Source organism: Canis lupus, chromosome 11 (assembly GCF_048164855.1).
Source record: "Canis lupus baileyi chromosome 11, mCanLup2.hap1, whole genome shotgun sequence".
Classification (NCBI taxonomy): domain Eukaryota; kingdom Metazoa; phylum Chordata; class Mammalia; order Carnivora; family Canidae; genus Canis; species Canis lupus.
The window spans coordinates 2755207-2776550 of record NC_132848.1 but is presented as its reverse complement, the minus strand read 5'-3'; the positions used below and the strand labels follow the sequence as shown (position 1 = coordinate 2776550).

At 46.1% G+C, this 21344-nt stretch overlaps 2 protein-coding genes across 5 annotated transcripts in view; both read left to right on the top strand.

Moving 5' to 3' along the window:
* The first annotated feature begins 12862 nt into the window (after window positions 1-12862).
* On the top strand, window positions 12863-18502 carry MIP (major intrinsic protein of lens fiber). Of its 2 annotated transcripts, XR_012003749.1 has the most exons (6): window positions 12863-14132; window positions 14627-14791; window positions 15219-15299; window positions 16863-17067; window positions 17918-18014; window positions 18382-18502. XR_012003749.1 is itself a non-coding variant. In XM_072768872.1 (4 exons), exons 1-4 carry the CDS (start codon window positions 13773-13775, stop codon window positions 17046-17048), a joined length of 792 nt encoding a protein of 263 aa, XP_072624973.1. In that variant the 5' UTR covers window positions 12867-13772; the 3' UTR covers window positions 17049-18502. The 2 variants fall into 2 exon arrangements, 1 of the variants encoding a protein (XP_072624973.1); XM_072768872.1 differs by having other exon boundaries at window positions 12867-14132; window positions 16863-18502.
* A 249-nt stretch (window positions 18503-18751) lies between these two features.
* The window catches only part of TIMELESS (timeless circadian regulator), a 28963-nt gene continuing 26370 nt past the window's right edge, over window positions 18752-21344 (top strand). For 2 of the 3 annotated variants that reach the window (XM_072768847.1, XM_072768843.1), the window contains exon 1: window positions 18752-18867. The gene's annotated coding sequence lies outside the window, so the exon portion shown is untranslated. Of the gene's footprint in view, window positions 18868-19791; window positions 19958-21344 lie in introns of those variants that run through there. The other variant, XM_072768844.1, reaches the window with a different exon arrangement.

The window sequence follows — 21344 nt, the reverse complement described above, 5'->3', positions numbered from 1 at the left end:
ATTCGAACGCAGCTCCGCTGTGTGACTTGGGGCAAATCACTTCACTTCTCCCGAGACTTAGTGTCTTACTTTGTAAAACAAAAATAACCACCCTCTAGACCTTGATAAAAATTAGAAAGAATAGCCTAGAATACAACTTGACAGACAGCAGCCACTAGGTTAAATGGTTTGATAAATAGTAATATGTAAATAGTATAAATATTGGTTTTGTGTTTTCAGGGTTTTTGCAGAAGGACTGACTTGCAGGCTTGTATGTCCAACTACCTTTTAGACATTTCTACCCGGATACGCCCCACCCCTCACCAGCCAGCCTGAAACTTAACAGGTCTAAAACTTTGTTCTCACATTTACACAAGCTTCCTCTTTCGCTTGGTTCCCGGACCTCTGTGATCTGCAACCCATAACCAGCCCACTGCCCACGCCCGAAACCTGGAAGTCCTTGACTTGTCTCTCTCGTCACATATCTGATTATCCTTTTTTAAAAAAATATTTTATTTATTAAAAAAAAAAGATTTTATTTATTCATGAGAGACACAGAGGGAGAAGCAGGCTCCATGCAGGGAGCTCAACATGGGACTCGATCCCGGGTCTCTAGGGTCAAGCCCTGGGCCGAGGGCAGAGCTTAACCGCTGAGCCACCCGGGGATCCCGAAACCTGATTATCCTTGAACCCCAATCACATTATTTTTCCCCTGGACTACTGCATTAGCCTTCTAACTGGACTCCCCAGTCTCCCTGGTGCTGCAAGGATGTAACATTTAAAGAGGCAGCTACTTATCTGTTAGGTGTTTTGGGTTTTGTTTTTGTTTTTGTTTTTATATTTTATTTATCTGAGAGAGTGAGTGAGAGAGAGCTTGAGCGGAGAGAGGGATAGAGAGAGAAGCAGACTCCCTGCTGAGCAGGGAGCCCCATGTAAACTCAATCCCAGGACCTGAGATGAAGGCGGACACAGGTTGGAGCCAGGGGCACCTGAGTGGCTCAGTTGGTTAAGCATCTGCTTTCAGCTTAGGTCATGATCCTAGGGTCCTAGAATAGAGCCCCATATGGGTTTCTTGCTCAGCAGGGAGCCTGCTTCTTTCTCTCCCTCTGCCTGCCGCTTCCCTTGCTTGTGCACATGCCTTCTCTCTCTTTCTGTCGAATAAAATCTTTTTTTAAAGATTTTATTTATTCATGACAGACACAGGGAGGTAGAGATACAGGGAGAGAGGGAAGCAGGCTCTCTGCGAGGGGAGCCCGATATGGGACTTGATCCCAAGACTCCGGGATCAGGACCTGAGCCAAAGGCAGTTGCTCAACCACTGAGCCACCCAGGCGTCCCTAAATAAAATATTTTAAAAAGCAGAAGAAAAAAAAACAAAACAGTCTGAGCCACCTAGGCACCCTTTCTCACCTGTTAGGTTCTTATGAATGGGTTCTTAAGAACTCTTAGGAGTGGGGATTAAGTCCTTTATTCTCTGTGCTCCAGGGCCTCAGTATTAGCACAAAGTGTACTATTGTTTTTTAATTAATAAATGAATGAGGATAAAGGGAGTAAGTTTTGTGCCCTTGTTATTGCAGTGCGGTGGCTGGCTCATTCTCTCCACCAGGCGTCAGCCTGGTCCAGCCTTTACATCCTGCCTAATGTGTGAGAAGAGAGGTTTCTATTTCTCTTAAGCCTCGGAGCAAAGGCATGGAGGACAGATTTCCTACAGAAAAGTCCTGCTCTATCAATACTTTGCATTTTGCTGGTAATTAGAGGAAAGTTCTTAAATTCTGTTCCTGTAGTTTTTCTCCTTAGGTTCCATCGTAGATGTGAAAGCTGAAGCAATCACTGCACATTCCTCACAGTCACTTAGACATATCTCTATTACGTTATTCCTTGCTCAGGAAAATAACTTCTTGCCTTTTGTATTATTCTGCTTTCACAGACTGACCATCCATCTGATACATTTACTTTCACCATTCAGGTGATTACTTACCTTGATGCTAATATACAATAGTTAATCCTTAACATTTCCATGCATAATAATTAAGTTATAGTTTCCCTTGACAGACAAAAGGGGAAAAGACATTCAAGGCATAGGGAACAACTTCTGCTAAAGCACTGGATAATGAAATAGAATGAGGTGTTTGAGGAGCCACAAGAAGCATAAAATTGCCAGGGCCTCATGCTGGGGAGATATGGAGAACAGTTGGAAGAGTAGAGGCTGAATTATGAAGAGTTGTGTGTTCGTAGTAAGAATGTCTTTCAAGCGTTCGTGAGCTGTTGAAGGGACGCAAATGACAAATTACAGGTACTTTCACTGAAGATTTTATTTATTTATTTATTTATTTATTTATTTATTATTTATTTATTTATGAGAGCATGTGTACACAATTGAGGGGAGGGGCAGAAGGAGAGGGAGAAGCAGACTCCTTGAGATCATGACCTGAGCTGAAGTCAGGTGCTTAACCAACTGAGCCGCACAGGCACCCTGTACTTTTATAAAGATAAAACTGGCAGCAACATAGAGAATAAATTGGAGGGAATGAGACCAGAAACAGGGTCAACTGAGGTCTCGAAGCCACTAGAGTTCTCAGGTGAGACATAATGAGGGTTAAGCCACCTAGGAGGTAGAATTGGTAGGGTTTAGGTGACTGGGTAGGTGGGAGTGAGAGGATTCAAGGAAGGAGTCCAACTGATTCATAGGTTTCTGATTTAATGAAGGGATACAAAAGGAAAAGCATGTTTGAATGGGGGAAGATAATTCATTCTGTTTCAGATAGGCTGTATTTGAGGAATCTACAGAACAAAAATGTTCTCTGATATAATTTTGAGGGAGAGTGAAATAGGTGAAGTCACATAAATAGGTGAAGTCATCCGAGGAGAGGATGTTAACTAGAGTACACAGGCAATAAACTGAGATACAATCCTAGGGAAAACCAGTACTTGAAATAACACATATACTGTTAAGTACTTAGGACAGGTTCTAACCATAGTGAGCATTGATCTGTCTAGCTTGGAGTCCTATCTGACTCTCTAGGAAGAAGAGGGTATGAGGAGGCAAGGACAGGATGGGTCAGTCTATTTTCACTCTGTTTCTTAGATTACCTATGCCATTTCTAACATGTGGGGGTTCTCACCGGATCCAAGTGCTAATTGGAGCCCTTAACTATAGATGCGAGAGGGATGATGCACTCAGAGCATGGTGATTGTTCTGGACTTTGCCAGGAGTCAGCAGTCAGCAAAGCATAACCAGAGAAAAAGAGAGAAGGGGGGCCCTCAGGAGCTAGCCAAAGGGGCTGCTAGGCTGGCTTGTGTTATGCTGGGGCCTTTGTCCTATGAAACTGTCCACACAATGGAGCTGGGTTACATGCTGATCTGGCATTCTGAATATGGGGCTGAGATAGAGATTCCATGTGGTGGATGCAGAGATGGATGTTCACCCAGCCCCTCACGGCAGTATCTCCATTCACCCACATTGTAATTGCCAGAGAGGATGTTCAGTATTTGATAATTGTAAATTATGTTTCTATCTCAATTCATGAATCACTTTATTTACATTTGAAGGGAGCTAATTTAACTCCCTGAGTATATCTCACTTGATCCTCCTATAATACTGTAAGATCAGCAAATTAGGTATTTTCATGGAACTCAGACCAAGGTTATTGTTTAGGTCTTGATGATACGGGCTGGCTGTGGAGTAGCTTTGGAGCTTTGGCTGTGGCATAAGCTGCTCCTGGATAACCTCAGAGGTGGCTATGGTAATCACATGGGACCCACTGTGGAGAAATGGAACGAGACAAGTAGCTCTCCCTGCAGATTCCCTGAGATTTATAGATGTACTTGCTCCCTAATATTATGGATTATGCTTCCTATGGCACCTCTTGGAGACAGAAATGGAGTCTTCCTTTGTTGAAGTAAACTTAGGATCCCTAGCCCCAGGAATATAAAGAGGTCAGAGGCTGATTGTTAATCAAGTGATAACTTACTTTAGCGTAGAGATAGGTGAGACTCCAGGATGATCACCACTACAAGCAGCTAATACTTAAAATAACTTTGTAACTTCTCCAAGTTTGTTATTTTACCATTTTCTCTACTTCCATACTTCTTAGTAGAAAAAAAAAATAAAAAATGTTTGTATGCTTACTTAAGGCCAGAAGAGAGAAAGGGGGAGAATCTAGAACTTAAAAATTTTGGCAACCCCTGAAAAGAACCCAAAATACAACAATGAATTAGAGTGATAGAAAAAAAAAAAAAGTAAACAAGCCAGACAGAAAAGAAAACAACGACGAATTGGGGTATGTCCTGGGAAATCCCAGGAGCGTTCAAACCAGGGAATCCCCTGCACTCCTAGGCAATTCCTCAAAGGAACTTTCCTTTGCAGATTCAAATGACCTAGTTGCCAAGTCAGCATTGATACCTTCTCACTGGCTTGCTCTGTTTTATGGTGAGAAATGGAAATATCCTTCCCTTCCCTGGAATTCTCATTGTCTTCCAGATCTTCACTTTAACTTTCCTCTTTACCTCTCTGGCTCCTGAAACCCAGGTTTATAAAGATGATTAGGAAGTGGAAGGATGAGTCCCTATGTTTACTGTGAGCACCTTTGGTCCACAGAAGCCATTATGATCTCTTGCTCCTCCCTTGGTGAGTCTGTGTTGGAGGGCTAAAGAGGGAGAAAGAGCTTGATAGAAGAGAGAATGGACAAGGTTGGGGAGAGCGGATGTTTAGGTGTGAGTATAAAAGTCTAAGGCTCCCTTGGGGAGAGCACTGAATGGGTAGCAGATGGCAGGATGAGGGATGAGGTTCCTCACTATTGGCTGAAGGAAGAACACAAAATGTTCTCTAATCACAAGAGTGGAACTCTCACCTCTCTGGTTGCCTCCTCCAGAGAAAGCACCTGAAACACTTGCTCCTCATCCCAACCCCACTCACCTTAGACCTAGAAAAGCAGTCTGCAAACCAGACCAGGACACCTAACAGAGACCTGAACCAAACTGGCAAAATGGGGATCTGGGAGATGAGATTCCTGCAGAGAGGAGAATTCATCATCTTTTCCAATAGACTCCTTCTTTCTCCTATTGAAACAGACTTTTCCTCTCTCTACAAAGTCAAAGTCAAAGCAAGTGGGGACTTATTCTATGACTTCTCCCTTATTCTGTCTGTCTCTCCTTCAGTCCTTCTCCCATCCTCTCATAACAGGTGCTTGGTGGGCAGTAAGTGCCAGATGAAAAGTGTGACACCTGGTTGGAAGAGTTTGTTGGGGGGAGGGGAACAGAGAGGAGAGAGTGGGAGATCAGTGGGGAGAAGAGTGGAGCAGACACTGTCAGCCCAGACAGCCAGCCTGAGCTTGCCTTCCCCTCCTCTTCTAGTCCCCCAGGACCTATAGAGCCAACAATTTGGGAGAGACCTGCTGGCTGAAGGCCTAGGCACCCTGGTCTTTGTAGGAGTTATTCTTAGGGTCTCATGCCCCAGTGCATGTGCCAGGCACAGTCCCTCAACTCTTGCTTAAAGAGCTGGTGGTGGGATCCCTGGGTGGCGCAGCGGTTTGGCGCCTGCCTTTGGCCCAGGGCGCGATCCTGGAGACCCAGGATCGAGTCCCACGTCGGGCTCCCGGTGCATGGAGCCTGCTTCTCCCTCTGCCTGTGTCTCTGCCTCTCTCTCTCTCTGTGACTATCATAAATAAATAAAATTTAAAAAAAATTTTTTTTTAAAAAAAAAAAAAAAAAGAGCTGGTGGTGGTGAGCCTGGCACAGAGTTTTGATGGGTCAGTGGGGCCCAGACAAACCCTGCCCTCACTCCAGCACTGCTCTGTACCACTGGCTTGACCCCTCCAGGAGGTGTCCTGTGTCCTTGACCAGAGCACAGAAGTCATACTGGCCTAGGTCCTCTTCTACCTATAACTGCCCCAGGTGGCTGTAGCCCAGCTACTCATCCAGCTAAGCAGCAGCTCCCCCCTTCCTGAGTAGGGTGACACTAGGTAGGTAATGAGGGCAGATGGCTGATAGGACTTTAAAGAATGAACAAAAGAGGGGGCATCCCTGCTACCTTCAGTATGATGCAAATAGACCAATGGATTAGGCTCAGCAACTCAAGGATTTTGGATGACTTGCTGCAGATCCTTTGTTTAAAGCTTCCTTGGTAGGTAGATGGTGGGGCCTGGGGAACAGTGAAGGGGTGGTGTTTGTGTCCTCTCACCCGAGTCCTAGCATGTCTAGTCTCATCCAGGTGAGCAAGAAGAGTCATAGGCCAAGCTCTGAGCATGGAGTTTTTCTCTACTATCCAGGAGGTGCTCACCATGTTTGCTGTGGCTCAGCAGTGACTGGAAGGAGGTGGGCCAGGCATCCTGGTACTGGGTTTCTCAGTGACTGCTGGAGAACTGGCATTGGTAAGAACCCAAACCATACCAAGCAGGGGGTTGAGGAAAACTGGGTTCCACTCCTCAAGGGAGACACAGCCTTTTTTTTTTTTTTTCCTTTAAAGAGGCTAGACTAGGGACACCTGGGTGGCTCAGCAGTTGAGCATCTGCCTTTGGCTCAGGGCATGATCCTGGAGTCCCGGGATCGAGTCCCACGTCAGGCTCCCTGTGAGGAACCTGCTTCTCCCTCCGCCTGTGTCTGCTTCTCTCTCTCTCTGTCTTTCATGAAAAAATAAATAAACTCTTTAAAGCAAAAAATAAAAATAAAAAGAGGCTAGACTAGTGGAAAACAATGGATATTCTAGTTATATGTAAATCTCTACAAAAATTCAAGTGAGTTTTTGAAAGCTTATATTGAGTTTGAAGGTTTGGCATTCAGCTAAGTGGCTGATTTGAAAAGAAATGGGCTGGGGTTCAGTTCTCCATGAGATTCTTATCAATGTTTGATGAGGAATAAAGAGAAGTTTGGGGCCTGGCTGGCTCAGCTGGTGGAGTATGCAACTCTTGATCTCAGGGTCATGAGTTTGAACCCAACACTGGGCATACAGATTACTTAAAAAAAAAAAAAAGTTAAAAAAAGCTGATAGCTTCAAATAAGGAAATTTAATCATTTTATTTGATGTTTACAAGGGCACCAAATTAGCTGCACTTTGTCCTTCTGCCCTTCGTTTGTAGAGTTGGTGGTTAGGGGTAAGCTTTTGTAGTTAATAAAACCCTCATCAAATGGCTCCTGTTTATTAAGTGCTTTATTCTGTATTAGGCAGTATATTAAGCCATTATGTACATTATGTTATTTGATCCAGAGGAAACTGAGGCTTGGAGAGCCTACATTAATTTATTCAACAAAAATTTATTTACTGTCTACTGTGTGTCAAGCTTGGGGTTTACAGTGGTGAACAAATCGGACACATCCCTGCCCTGCCCTCCTGGAATTTATATCTAGTGGGGAATTTATATTTAGCCAGGATTTTTGTTGTTGCTATGGCTTGTTATGGATTTCCCGTGCATGGACTATTCCTTTGTTTATGATATCCCCTTCTCTTTTTTTTTTTTTTTAAGATTTTATTTATTTATTTATTCATGAGAGACATAGAGAGAGAGGGGGGGGCAGAGACACAGGCAGAGGGAGAAGCAGGCTCCATGCAGGGAGCCTGACGTGGGACTTGATCCCAGGTCTCCAGGATCAGGCCCTGGGCCGAAGGTGGCACTAAACCACTGAGCCACCAGAGCTGCCCATGACATCCCCTTCTCATTGACCTATATATAGCTTCCCCTAATTTGTTGTGGGTTGTTGTTTTTTTTTTTTTTAAGATTTATTTATTTATTTGAGAGAAAGAGAAAAAAAGAGCTCTCATATTTGGAGGGCATGGGCCAGAGGGAGCTGGGAGAGAGAATCCCAAGCAGACCACACTGAGCTCAGACTCTAATATGGGACTTGATCTCAAGACCCTGAGATCATGACGTGAACCAAAATCAAGGGTTGAACACTCAACCAACTGAGCCACCCAGGCATCCCTAATTCATTTTTTATTAAGTAATAAGCTAAGCATCATTATATTTTTTAAAGATTTTATTTATCTATTTGACACAGAGAGGGAGCATAAGCAAGAGGAGTGGCAGGCAGAGGGAGGAGAAGCAGGTTCCCTGAGGAGCAGGGAGCCTGATGCAGGGCTCGATCCCAGGACCCAAGCACAAGGCAGAGGCTTAACCAACTGAGCCACCCAGGTGCCCTGCATCATTATTTTTTTTTTTTAAGATTTTATTTTTTTAATTTTTTTATTTACTTATGATAGTCACAGAGAGAGACAGAGAGAGAGAGGCAGAGACACAGGCAGAGGGAGAAGCAGGCTCCATGCACCGGGAGCCCGACGTGGGATTCGATCCCGGGTCTCCAGGATCGCGCCCTGGGCCAAAGGCAGGCGCCAAACTGCTGCGCCACCCAGGGATCCCTCATTATTTTTTAAAAGTAATTTCTGCGCCCAGTGGAGCACTTGAACTCACAACCCGGAGATCAAGAGCCATATATACTCCACCAACTAAGCCACCTAGACATCCCAATTAAGCAGCATCATTAACCAACCATGTAACACGGCAGCCCGGGTGGCTTAGCGGTTTAGTGCTGCCTTCAGCCCAGGGCCTGATCCTGGAGACCTGGGATTGAGTCCCATGCGGGCTCCCTGCATGGGGCCTACTTCTCCCTCTGCCTGTGTCTTTGCCTCTCTCTCTCTCTCTCTCTTTCTGCATCTCATGAATAAATAAATAAAATCTTAAAAAAAAAAAAAAACCGGGGATCCCTGGGTGGCTCAGCAGTTTAGCGCCTGCCTTTGGTCCAGGGTGTGATTCTGGGGACCCTGGATCAAGTCCCACATCGGGCTTCCTGCATGGAGCCTGCTTCTCCCTCCGCCTGTGTCTCTGCCTCTCTCTCTCTCTCTCTGTGTGTCTCTCATGAATAAATAAATAAAATCTTTGAAAAAAAAAAACAACAACCATGTAACAGAAAAACTAGAACCTTGAGAACCACAGAAATCTACAAATATATATTTATATATTCTATTTCATCCCCTTGCCATCCCAACTTGAGGTAAACACCATCCTGAATCCTATATTCATCATTCTTTGTTTTATTTTTTGTGTAGTTTCATCTTATCTGCATATGTTCTGAAAAGCATATTTTTATTTTAGATTTTTCTAAGATTTTTTTTTAAGTAATCTCTACACCCATATGGGACTCAAACTCACAACCCCAAGATGAAGTGCCACATGCTCTATTGACTGAGCCAGCCAGGTGCCCCAATTTTTTTAAACTTTATGAAATGGTTATCATGCCATATGTAATCTTCTGGGACTTTTTTTTCTCTTGGCATTTTATTGCTAAAATTCCTCCCTATTATTGAGTATCACTATGGTGATTCACTCTTTTTTTTAAGTAGGCTCCACGTCCCAATTGTTGAACTCACAACCCTGAGATCCATACCTAAGCTGAGATCAAGAGACAGATGCTTAATTGATTGACCCACCCCAGATTCACTCATTTTGACTGCTGAATAGTTTTCCATTGTGTGAAATATATTTATATATAAAGATGAGACATATGGGATCCCTGGGTGGCGCAGCGGTTTAGCGCCTGCCTTTGGCCCAGGGTGCGATCCTGGAGACTCGGGATCGAATCCCACGTCGGCTCCCGGTGCATGGAGCCTGCTTCTCCCTCTGCCTATGTCTCTGCTTCTCTCTCTCTCTCTCTCTCTGTGTGACTATCATAAATAAATAAAAATTTTTAAAAAAAGATGAGACATATATCACTGTCTATACCTCCATTCTCCTATCAATGGGCATTTGGGTTTCTTCTTCTAGTTTTTTGCTATTGTGAATAGTGCTGCTCTCACCATTTTTTTTTTATTTTATTTATTTATTCATGAGAGACAGAGAGAGAGAGGCAGAAACATAGGCAGAAGCAGGTTTCCTGCAAGAAGCCCCATGGGGGACTTGATCCCAGACCCTGGGATCACGCCCTGAGCCAAAAGCACATGCTCAACCCCTGAGCCACCCAGGCGTCCCTGCTTTCAACATTCTTTTTTTATTTTTGGGGGGTTTTATATATTTATTCATGAGAGACACAGAGAGAGAGAGAGAGAGAGAGAGAGAGAGAGAGAGAGAGGCAGAGACAGGCAGAGAGAGAAGCAGGCTCCACAAAGGAAGTCCGATGTGGAACTTGATCCTGGGACTCCAGGATCACGCCCTGAGACAAAGGCAGATGCTCAACCGCTGAGCCACCCAGGCATCCCTGCTCTCAACATTCTTCTTTTTTTTTTTTTTAATTACAAAGCTACTTTTGGGATCCCACGTCGGGCTTCCTGCATGGAGCCTGCTTCTCCCTCTGCCTGTGTCTCTGCCTCTCTCTCTCTCTCTGTGACTATCACAAATAAATAAAAATAAAAATAAAAAAAAAAAGAAAGCTACTTTTAATACTTTGGGGGTGAGCCCCACAGGAATAAAAAACACTGGGAAGTGGTAACCCCCTCACCCCCCAGGCGTGGCCCAGGGGGAGAGAGGCTACCTGAGGGGAAGGAAGCACAAAAGGGACCCGCTGCAGACTCAAGGCAAAGGGAATGCCATCGGTGCTGGGCCCTGTGAGCACTACAGGAGAAAACGCGAGTGTGGTGGGACTGGCTCCAGGCACACAGGCGAAGGGCAAGAGGGTTGGAAACGAAGCCACAAAGCTGCTTGGGTTCCTCCTTCTTCTCGTTTGCATTTTTCTGCTTCTGCTGCATGATCTCCAAGTCCCTCTGCTTGCGGGCGGCAGCAGAAAGCCCGTCATCTCGGCGCTTTCCCTTAACCGAGTCGCTCTGCTTTTTCATATTCTTCTGGCAGGCGAGCTCGTGCTGGTTACCGCGGGTCATGGCGACGGCAGCGGCTCCGGCATGCCTCCGTTGCGTCCCCTCGTTCTGTCCCCCTGCTCTCAACATTCTTATACACATCTCTTGGTGTAGGCCTAAAAAAGTTTCTCCTGTGGGGTGCCTGGGTGGCTCAGGTGGTTAAGCATCTGACTGGACATGGAGCCTGCTTGAGATTCTTTCTCTCCCTCTCCCTTTGCCACTCCCTCTCCACTCTCTCCTTCTCAAAAAGAAAGAAAGAAAGAAAAGAAAGAAAGAAAGAAAGAAAAAAAGAAAAGAAAGAGAAAGAGAAAGAAAGAGAAAGAGAAGGAAAAAGAAAGAAAGAAGAAAGAAAGAAAAGAAAGAAAGAAGAAATGAAAGAAAGAAAGAAAGAAAGAAAGAAAGAAAGAAAAGAAAAGAAAAGAAAAGGAAGGAAGGAAAGAAAAAAAGAAAGAAAGAGGAAAGAAAGAAAGGAAAGAAAAGAAAGAGAAAGAAAAAGAAAAAAAGAAAGAAAAGAAAAAAGAAAGGAAGGGATCCCTGGGTGGCTCAGCAGTTTAGTGCCTGCCTTTGGCCCAGGGCGCGATCCTGGAGTCCCGGGATCGAGTCCCACGTCGGGCTTCCTGCATGGAGCCTGCTTCTCCCTCCTCCTGTGTCTCTGCCTCTTTCTCTATGTCTATCATAAATAAATAAATAAATCTTAAAAAAAAAAAAAAGAAAGAGAAAAAGAAAATAAAGTTTCTCTTGAGTATATAAATGAGAAGTGAAATTCCTGGGTCAGAAGGTATTTTTGTTCATCTTTATGAGATGGTGCTATACAGTGTGTTCTGAAGTGATAATCCCAATTTATACACCCACTAGCTGTCATAACTAGTTGTGTCACTTTGTATTCTCATCCACATCTCAACCAAAATATCTGTTGCTAGAGTCTCTGCTTTTAACACCATGACGTACCACCCTCTGTCCCATCCCAGGCTCCTTTCCCAGAAGCAGCATGCACCCTGCATACTCCCTGGGACCAACAGAGGGGACGGGGAACTAGTAGCTTCTTTGGTTGAGATGCAATGGGGGTTACAGGGCCTGAAGTCAAGAGATTGGTGGGGCTTCTAAAACCCAAGAGATTCCCGAGGATCTCTGAGTTGTTCCTCTTCCTTGAAATCAGGAGCCCCAGTCTCCTTGGCTGCCCTCTGACCTGTTCTCAGCAACTTCCAACATGTGGGTGGGTTAGAGGGGCTCTCTGCCTTTGCCGTAACTGTTCCTATCCATCTCCAAGCTGGATGTTGGAGGAAGAGAGGAGCATAGGCCCTAATCTGTGTTCCTCCCGTCTCTACCCACAGGTGTACTAGATGGGACCAATGCTGGGGACCATTATTACAGATCTCTTCTTCTTTTTTTTTTTTTAAGTCATTTACTGCTGCCTTGTTTAAAAAAAAATATTCATTTATTTGACAGAGAGAGAGAGCACAAGCAAGAGGAACAGTAGGCAGAGAGAGGGAGAAGCAGCCCCACCACTGAGCAAGGAGCCTGACTCAGGGCTTGATCCTAGAACACTGGGATCAAAGGCAGATACTTAGCCAACTGAGCCACCAGGAGCCCCTGCAGACCTCTTAAAAATTTTGTTCTCCTCTGGTGCTTCATGGGAAAACCCTGCAGCTTGTATGACTTGCCATGGAGATGGTAAAGCCTACCAGTGTATCCCATCCTGCCTTCTCTACCACCACAGAGCCCCGCCTCGCCTCTAGGCCCCGGTCCCTCATCAAGCCTGAGCACAAGTGAACCTCTTGCCCCAAGCTCTCCTACCCCTGTCCTCTCCTTTCTCCTTGACCAGCCTGCTTCTCCACACACCCCTACGCCCAGACTTTTCCTTAGGGATCAAGACTGAAGGCCCTAGGGTCCTGATTGGGACCATATTAGGAGGCCTAGGCCTTTCCTTTTTTTTTTTTTTTTTTTTAATTTTTATTTGTTTATGATAGTCCCAGAGAGAGAGAGAGAGAGGCACAGACACAGGCAGAGGGAGAAGCAGGCTCCATGCACCGGGAACCCAATGTGGGATTCGATCCCGGGTCTCCAGGATCGCGCCCTGGGCCAAAGGCAGGCGCTAAACTGCTGCGCCACCCAGGGATCCCAGCCTAGGCCTTTCCATTGCCCCATAGCCATGATTTAGTTTCCTTCTTTTCAGTACTTCCTTCTAGGACTTTGTGAGTTTGGAAAGATGAAGTATAAGCCAATTCTGAAATTTAACTAACACCTTTATCCCCTCCCCAGTCTCCCACCCCAGCCTATCCATGGAAGATAGGTTCTTCCTCCTGTCTTTGGTTTATAAGGCTGGACTGAGGCTTTGGAAAGGGAAGTGCTAGCATGGATTGGGGGTAGGGAACCTGGGCTTGGAGAAAACCAGACACAGCAGAACTATTCTGTCCCAGAGCTGCAGGGTCCACAGATTCCAGACCAAACCAACCAATGGGGAAAGGGCCTCTAATCCCAGAGAACTAAAGAATTCTCTTCAGTTATCCAACTTACCAGCTGGACCCCACTCCTGACCCCCACCCCCACCCTTACCCTTGGCCGACTCAGAGGACACTGAAGGCCCCCAGGAGCACAGTCTTATGTCCCATGAAGTGAACTCCATTTGATTGATCTTCCAATGCAGAGTTGAAGAATGTTCTAATACGGATGTCAATCAGGAGCATGAACCCCAACTTTGACACAAAGAGAGAAACAGACTTTTACAGTCCCCCTGTTCTTGGTCCTCTCCTCTCAGAGCCTCTCCAGCCCCAACTGTACCCCCACCCTAACACCCATGGCTCTGCTCATCTCCCGATGGAAGAGGGAGGGGAAAATCCAGCAGCTTTAACAGATGCATAAGAGTGGGCCCAGCCCTCTGTAGCTGTGAAGGGGTTAAGAGGCTGGGCCAGCCACTTCAGCCTGCCCCTCCCAGGGATTAAGAGTCCTCTATAAAGGGGACTGTCCTCCCAAATCAGGCCAGGGGGGTATCAGGGACCCAGGCATTTTGCCCATCCCCCCTGCCATGTGGGAACTGCGGTCAGCCTCCTTCTGGAGGGCTATATTTGCTGAGTTTTTTGCCACCCTCTTCTATGTCTTTTTTGGACTGGGGGCCTCACTGCGTTGGACCCCTGGACCCCTGCATGTCCTGCAGGTGGCTCTGGCCTTTGGCCTGGCCCTGGCTACGCTGGTGCAGGCTGTGGGCCACATCAGTGGAGCCCATGTCAATCCTGCAGTCACTTTCGCCTTCCTTGTGGGTTCCCAGATGTCTCTGCTCCGTGCCTTCTGCTATATGGCAGCCCAACTCCTGGGAGCCGTGGCTGGAGCCGCCGTGCTATATAGTGTCACCCCGCCTGCCGTCCGAGGAAACCTAGCACTTAATACGGTAATGATCAGCTAAGTGGGGCTGGAGGAACCTGGTACCCTGACTCCCTGAATGGTGGAGGCTGATCAGTTCCTCAGGGGTCTGGGACATTGTGTGTGTGTGTGTGTGTGTGTGTGTGTGTGTGTGTGTGTGTGTGTTTAAGGTAGTTTGGAGGAGTAAGGAAGGAATAAAAAACGTATAAAGCTCTGGACTGACTCGAGAACTGAGTTCTGGTTTCAGCTTTCCTTCCAACTCCTTGCAGGTTCTTGAGGAAACTTATTTTACCTGGTGGGGCCTCAGCTTCCTTATCTGCATAAGTGGGTACAATTCTTCCTACCCTTAAGGACTATTATTAGGAGAAATTAAGAAACAAATATGATTACTGTGATGGGGGTTGTGTTATCCTTCCTCTCCAAGGAACTGATGCCATAAGGCAGTTCCTGTGTGGGAGGCCTTAAGGAGGTAACATTGTGACAACCCTAATGAGCTGCCTCCTTTCTTCTTCCTTTGCCTAGTTGCACCCTGGGGTGAGTGTGGGCCAGGCCACCACGGTGGAGATCTTCCTGACGCTCCAGTTTGTGCTCTGCATCTTTGCCACATACGACGAGAGGCGGAACGGCCGCCTAGGATCTGTGGCCCTGGCTGTTGGCTTCTCCCTCACCCTGGGGCACCTCTTTGGGGTAAGCAGGGAGAAACTTCTTGTTTAAGGATTCTAGGGACCCTAAACCTTTCCCAGCTTTAAAGTTTCCTTCTGCCCACCTCACTATCAAACATGAACATAATGCACCTTACTCTATATCATTCAGCACAGAGGAATCAACCCTGTTCTGTTCCTCTCTTCTGTGACCACTGTATCTGGTCCTTCTTGACCCCAAGGTGGAAATGAATCATCATGGGTAGATGTAGGGTTTGTATGGATCCATAGTCTGATCCCAGATAAGGCATCAGTGCCTTTACTCCATTGTGGACCCCCCATGCAGTTTGTCCTTCCCTACTTGCTCCTGGCTGGGGGTGAGGTGCCCAGCCTTCAGGGACATGTGGGTTGTGGGGAGAGAAGCTGGGGTGAAGTAGGGGAAAGTGTCTCAATTATGACTGTGTCTTTTGCAGATGTATTATACTGGTGCAGGCATGAACCCTGCCCGCTCCTTTGCTCCTGCCATTCTCACCAGAAACTTCACCAACCACTGGGTGAGTGAGGGGAGAAGGGCAAGATCCTGAAGGCATCTTGTATGGGTGTAGGCCGCAGGTTCCATGTTTGTTGCCTGCTTTCCATCTGGGTGTGTTCACAGTTTTACCAGCACTCAGCTAAAGGGGCTGTCACAGAGTTTGGCATGCCCGTGTGAGCAGGATTCGCTATTTTGCTAGAAAGAGAGGCTCTTGCTCATATAATTCCTTCACTAGTTGGTCAGGGATTTTTACTAAGCATCCACAGGATTCTAAAACTAGCACTGTGAGGTAGACAACTGAATGAACAGGAAGTCAAAAACTTCTACTCTCATTGCCCAGGAGATATAGGAGTACAGATGGGCCTGGGCCTTCTCCCAGTTGTAGTACATTATTGACCTTGTGTGTGATGATGGCAAATGCCTCATTCTGCACCCCAGTTTCCTTACCATAAAATGGGCCATTATGAGAAGTAAATGTGAAAACCATATGTGTGAAATATTTAGCACAGAATCTGACATGGGATAAGACCTCAATAAAAATTGGCTATGTTTGTGTTGTTTGGCCATATGCCAGTGAAACATACAGAATTAAAATATTTTTTCAAAGCTGTATCCCCATTTTCCTGACAGTATTATTCACAACAGCTAAGGTGGAAGCAGCTCAAGTGTCCCTCACAAGTGAACAGATAAACAAAATGTAGTATCTACATGCACTGGAATAGTATTCAGCCTTAAAAAGAAGGAAGTCAATAAATAAATAAATAAAAAGAAAAGAAAAGAAAAAGAAGGAAGTCCCAGCACATGCTACATGGATGAACCTCGAGGACATTTCACTCCGTGAAATACACCAGTCACAAAATGACAAATACTGTATAACTCCATTTATGTGAAGTATCTACAGTAGTCAAATTCATTGAAACAAACCAAAGGGTAGTTGATGGGGGTTCAGGAGAGGGGGCAATGGGGAGCTGTCGTTTAATGGGTACAGAGATTCAAGTTTGCAGGATGAAGGAGTTCTGGAGATTTGTTGCACAACAATATGGTATACTTAACGGTACTGAACTGTACACTTAGAAATGGGTAAGATGGTGAATTTTCTGTTATATGTTTTACCACAGTTAAAACATTTTTTTAAAAGATTTTATTTATTCACTCATGAGATACAGAGAGAGAGAGAGAGAGAGAGAGAGGCAGAGACACAGGCAGAGGGAGAAGCAGGCTTCATGCAGGGAGCCTGACACAGGACTTGATCCCGGGACTCCAGGGTCACACCCTGGGCAGAAGGCAGGCGCTAAACCGCTGAGCCACCCGGGGATCCCCTAAAACATTTTTTAAAGCAATCTATAGACTAGTACAAACTGATAACAATAAACAGAATATATGTATGCTGAGATGTGGGATAAAGGAATAATTTGGTGACCCAGAAAAGAAACGGTAAGTTTTGAGGCACAAGGAGTAGAGACGTTTAGAATTTAAAAACAAACACACTGGTTTCTGTTTAAATTGTCCCCATTGGGTTGGAAAAAGAGAAGCCTTTTTCTTGATCTCTTCCCTAAGTCTCATTATTCCTCTCCTTTTCCTACAGGTATACTGGGTGGGCCCAATCATTGGAGGGGGACTAGGCAGTCTCCTCTACGACTTTCTCCTCTTCCCCCGGCTCAAGAGTGTTTCTGAGAGACTGTCTATTCTCAAGGGTGCCAGGCCCAGTGACTCCAATGGACAACCAGAGGGCACTGGAGAGCCTGTTGAACTGAAGACCCAGGCCCTGTGAAAACTCCAGTTGGCTAGGAGTAGGAAGCTTCTGGGTTTACTTGGAAGGGCTGAGCTAGCCCCTGGATGAAGAAAGAGATGGGGGGGAGGGACATGTACTTCTTTATTTTTTAATTTATGTGTGTTTTTTTTTTTTTTTTTTTTTTTTTTGCCTTTTGCCGTGTGAAATCTTTCAAGTTGCATTCATGAGCTGGTTTGTGCAAACTTCCCTTTCTCCCCATCCCACCTCTCTTCGCCGCTGTGTGTGCATGATTGTGCGTATGAATGTGAGTGAACGTGGCTGTGTCTGAGTTTTGGGGCACAGCAGGAGAGGTAGGGAAGGGAAAAAAGGTGTCATCCCATATCTTCCTCTACCAACCCAGTGTGGTGAACACAGGGAACCAAGACCTTTAAGCTTCTGGCCTTTACCCTGCTGCCAGTCAAGTTTATTATGGCCCTAGTTTTATGCAGGAGCAGGGAAGCAGGGAAGCAGGGAGTACTCCTCACAGGAGGCAGATGGAGACAAGGCATTCCAAGGGTTGGGAGAAGGGGTTGGGGGCAGGGAGAGGAAATGGAGGTATTGGCCCCAGATCAGGCTCCAAATGTACCAAAAGGTTTTGGGGAAGTTAATGGGAGAGTGTAGCCCACTTATCTCAGGGATGCTTGCCCCAGGGACTTGGGTGGGGAAGTAACTCTGAGAAAAGTGAACATTGGGGTTTGAACTGTTCTGTAAAGCCACATAAACTTGTCTACATCCACTGGCTGGGTTTTGTGTTCATTCTGGTATGATGGATCTCTTTGGAAGCCCTGGGCCAGTGAGCTCCCAACCTAAACAAGGGGTAGGGTGAGCCTAGAATCTAGAAACATTAAGTAGTTTAGCTGTTCTTCCAGACATCCCCAGAGGGGCTTCCAGGCAGCTGGTACTTCAGCCAAAGAAGAGCTCCCTCGAGTCAAAACTGGAAATCTGATGCCTGCGACAAATGCAGAGGTAGGGGTGGGGGTCCGTAGGAGGAAGAGACTTTGACCCTCAGAGTTTTAATCTAGTTAGAGCAGATCAAAACACTCTTCAAATGGTACTTTTCTGTTTTTACCTCTAGTTTTATATTATTTTCCTTTTTTGTGTTCATCTTTTCACTTTTCTCTCATATGTCCTTTCATCTTCAGCAAATCTCTTATAACTCTCCTCATATCCCAGAAATCGATTCCTTCAATTCAAATGCTTAACAATTCAGGAGATAATTACTCGTTTGAGCCCTCTCTTTTTTTGTCATCGGCAAAATATACTCATCTCAGCAGAGTCCAGAGGAGATCCTCAACTTACCAATGAATATTTATTGTTGTTCTCTCCCTTTTAGGAGCCTGCACGCTTCGCAAGCTTTAAACCTCTATCTCTAGCATGAGAGACCCACGCCCGCAAAAGACCACTTTAACGCGTAGCTCAACTCTCCACTTCCTCCTAAATAAAGCCTACTTTTTCTAACTACCCTCGGAGACTTTGGAATAACCCACTTCAGTAGAAGGGGAAGAATGTAAATTTACCTCTAAATTTACCTCTAATCGGACTTTGATCCCTATTATCTTAAATCAGCAGAAAATTCATAACGCTGTGGTTCTTAGCTCACCATAGCGGATCGACTCCGATACACAGTGCTCGTACTCGTGCCCTTTTCCTTACTTCACCCCCCTGCCCCGCTTGGGGTTCTGTGGACCAGGCCGCCCCGCCCCCACGCAGGCGGGGCCTGGTGCCATCCAGTCGGGTGGCGGGAAAGGCGGCGGCCGGGCGCGTGAGGGCCGTGAGGGCCGTCGGCTCCGCGGGGCTCCTGAGGACCGGCGGGCAGCGGGTGAGTGCGTGGGACAGAGCGCTCCGGCGGAAAGCGTCCTTTCGGAGCCGCAGGGACGCTCTACAGGCGCCGAGGCCGGGTTCCCGCCACCGGGATTTGAGGCGGGGGCGGGGCTGCGCTCCGGGCGCGCACGCGCAGTTCTGCGCCCGGAGCCCTCGGTCCCCGCGCGGCCGGGCGGCTGTGGTGCGACCGGGCTGCGGACCCCTGAGGTAGATCGGACGGTTCCCGGGCGTTAGTTAGCACCTCGGGACGTCGCTTCCAGTTCCGCCCGGGGGCACGAGTGCCGCCCGGTGGTCGGCAGGAGTCGGAATTCGCTTACTTCATTCTTGGGTTTTAACCGAAGAGCTCATTCCCTTCCCTCCGGTCTCGCGTGTGAGACGTAAGGACAGTGCTTGCTCGGGTCTCTTCGCTGATCATCGGCTACTAATTATTAAGCTCCTTCTTCGAGCCTCCGTTCTTGGCTCTGCCCTTTGTGCTGCCACAAGTTACCGTAAAAAAAAAAAAAATCGATCTGGTCATTTCAGATGAAATTTACAACTCCCCTTTGGCCGCTCACAGGCCCAGATCCTTGCTGGCGTCCGCGGCCCTTCACAGCCCGATCCTCTCAGCCTCCTTTTCTAAAACTCCCAGACGTTTTTCCTGTGTCGTTCCCTCCACGCCCAGCCTCGTGGGGGAGCCGTGTCTGCGTTGTGTTCTTTCGTGCCTTGGTGCCTGTGCTGCTGCCCTGCCCTCTGCCTGAAGTTCTGGTCACTTCCCTGCTAGATGAACTTCTCTTTCAGGACTGAGCCAACTTGTTCCTATGAAAACCTCTATTTCTGACACCCCACTGCTCACCCTCCCTGGCCAAACACTTCTTTCTTTGTGTTCTTGAAGTGTGTATGGTACCTCCGGCTCGGTGGCCCTGATGATAGTAAAAGGTCCCTGAGCCCAAACAGGTACTGTACACTGTGCTCAGTGACAGGTGGACAGATGAATAGGACAGAGTTCCTGAGCTTCTGGATGGAAGAACACATGTAAATGAGTCCTTCGCAGTTACTGGGTGACAAGTCTGCCCTCACTTCCTCACTCCTCTCACTTTGTACTCTCTGAAGTAAGCTTATTTACTGCCACAATTTCACACACCTTCTTGTATTCTGATGCCTCCAAATCTCCAGCTCCAACCTCTCCTCCCTCAATTTCAGAACTTGTCCACTTCAGTTCCAGTTTAGAAAACCTTCATTGATCATTTACATTGTGCTGGTCACAAAGATTCCTGATCTTAAGGAGTAATTCAGAGCGGCTCCTAACAGGAGATTGAGTTAGGATCACCAGATGAGCATTTTCAAAACACTGTCACCCAAGCCCCACCCACTGTAAATTTTGATTCAGTAACTAGACTCTGAAAATTCAAAGATGAATGAATAAGAAAGACTTTATGCCCTCAGGGAATTTGAGGCTAAGGGAGACAGGCCTTTCAAACCATCTGTATTACATATAACATCTGTAAATGCCATGATGGAAGTATATTTATGGCACAAAGTAAGACACAAAGGAGAGAGAGGTCTCTTCTGTATGGAAAAGTCAGGAGGAAGAACCATTTGGTCAGTCTTACAAGATAAAAGGAAAAACTCCAGGGCATTCAGGAGAAAAGAGTAACTCAAGAGAGCAGCTTCAACGTAACCAGCAGGGAGATTATGAAGGATCTTGCATGTAGGCATATGCAGCTTTAGTTTTGTATTGCAGTAGTGCATGCTGTGGTAAACAATTCCAATAGTACTAAAATGAGAGGGAAATATTTCTCCTATCATAGCTCCCCCCCTTTTCTCCCCAGAGACAATCCCCATGAAGTTTCATATGTATACATTGAAGGTTTTTTTTTTTTTTTTTTTTTTTTTTTACATTGAAGGTTTTTAAGCACGGTAGTTATATGGCCAAATCTAGTAACCAGTTTGTGAATAGATTTAAGAGAACGAGACTGGAAACTGGAAAGGAAATTAGGAAGTGGTTGACTTATTTAAGCTAGAGATATTCAGGGTCTGAACAAAGGCAGTAGCAATGGGGCTTTTATAGGGGCTGGATAGGAGAGCTTAAGAAAGTAGAATTAGCCTGAGTTAATGACTTGAGGTATCTAGCATGATGCCTAGCTTTCCTATGTGAATGACTAAGTAGATAGTGTCAGTACCTAAAGAGATCCAAAATAGAAGTAGAAAAAAAAAATAGAAGTAGAGACAAATTTTGGGAGAAAGATATTCCATTTTGGACGTATTTAATGTGAAGCACCAATGAGACATAAAGATGGAGAATGCTATCTGTTAGTGAAACAGATTTTGACAACATGAGAACTCAGTATGGCAAGCATACAGATTTGCTGTCTGATGACTCAGAGATGGTAGTTGAAGACATGGGAATGGAGGAGTTTGCCCAAGGAAGCTATGTAGAGTAAGGCAGGAAGAAAACTAAAGATGAAGGCCTGCGAACATCTGTGCTTAAGAAGGAAA

Coding starts and splice junctions, on each gene's coding strand:
- MIP (XM_072768872.1), top strand. CDS start 13,773: ATGTGGGAACTGCGGTCAGCCTCCTTCTGGAGGGCTATATTTGCTGAG. Junction 14,133..14,626: donor GAAACCTAGCACTTAATACG/GTAATGATCAGC, acceptor TCCTTTGCCTAG/TTGCACCCTGGGGTGAGTGT. Junction 14,792..15,218: donor CCCTGGGGCACCTCTTTGGG/GTAAGCAGGGAG, acceptor TGTCTTTTGCAG/ATGTATTATACTGGTGCAGG.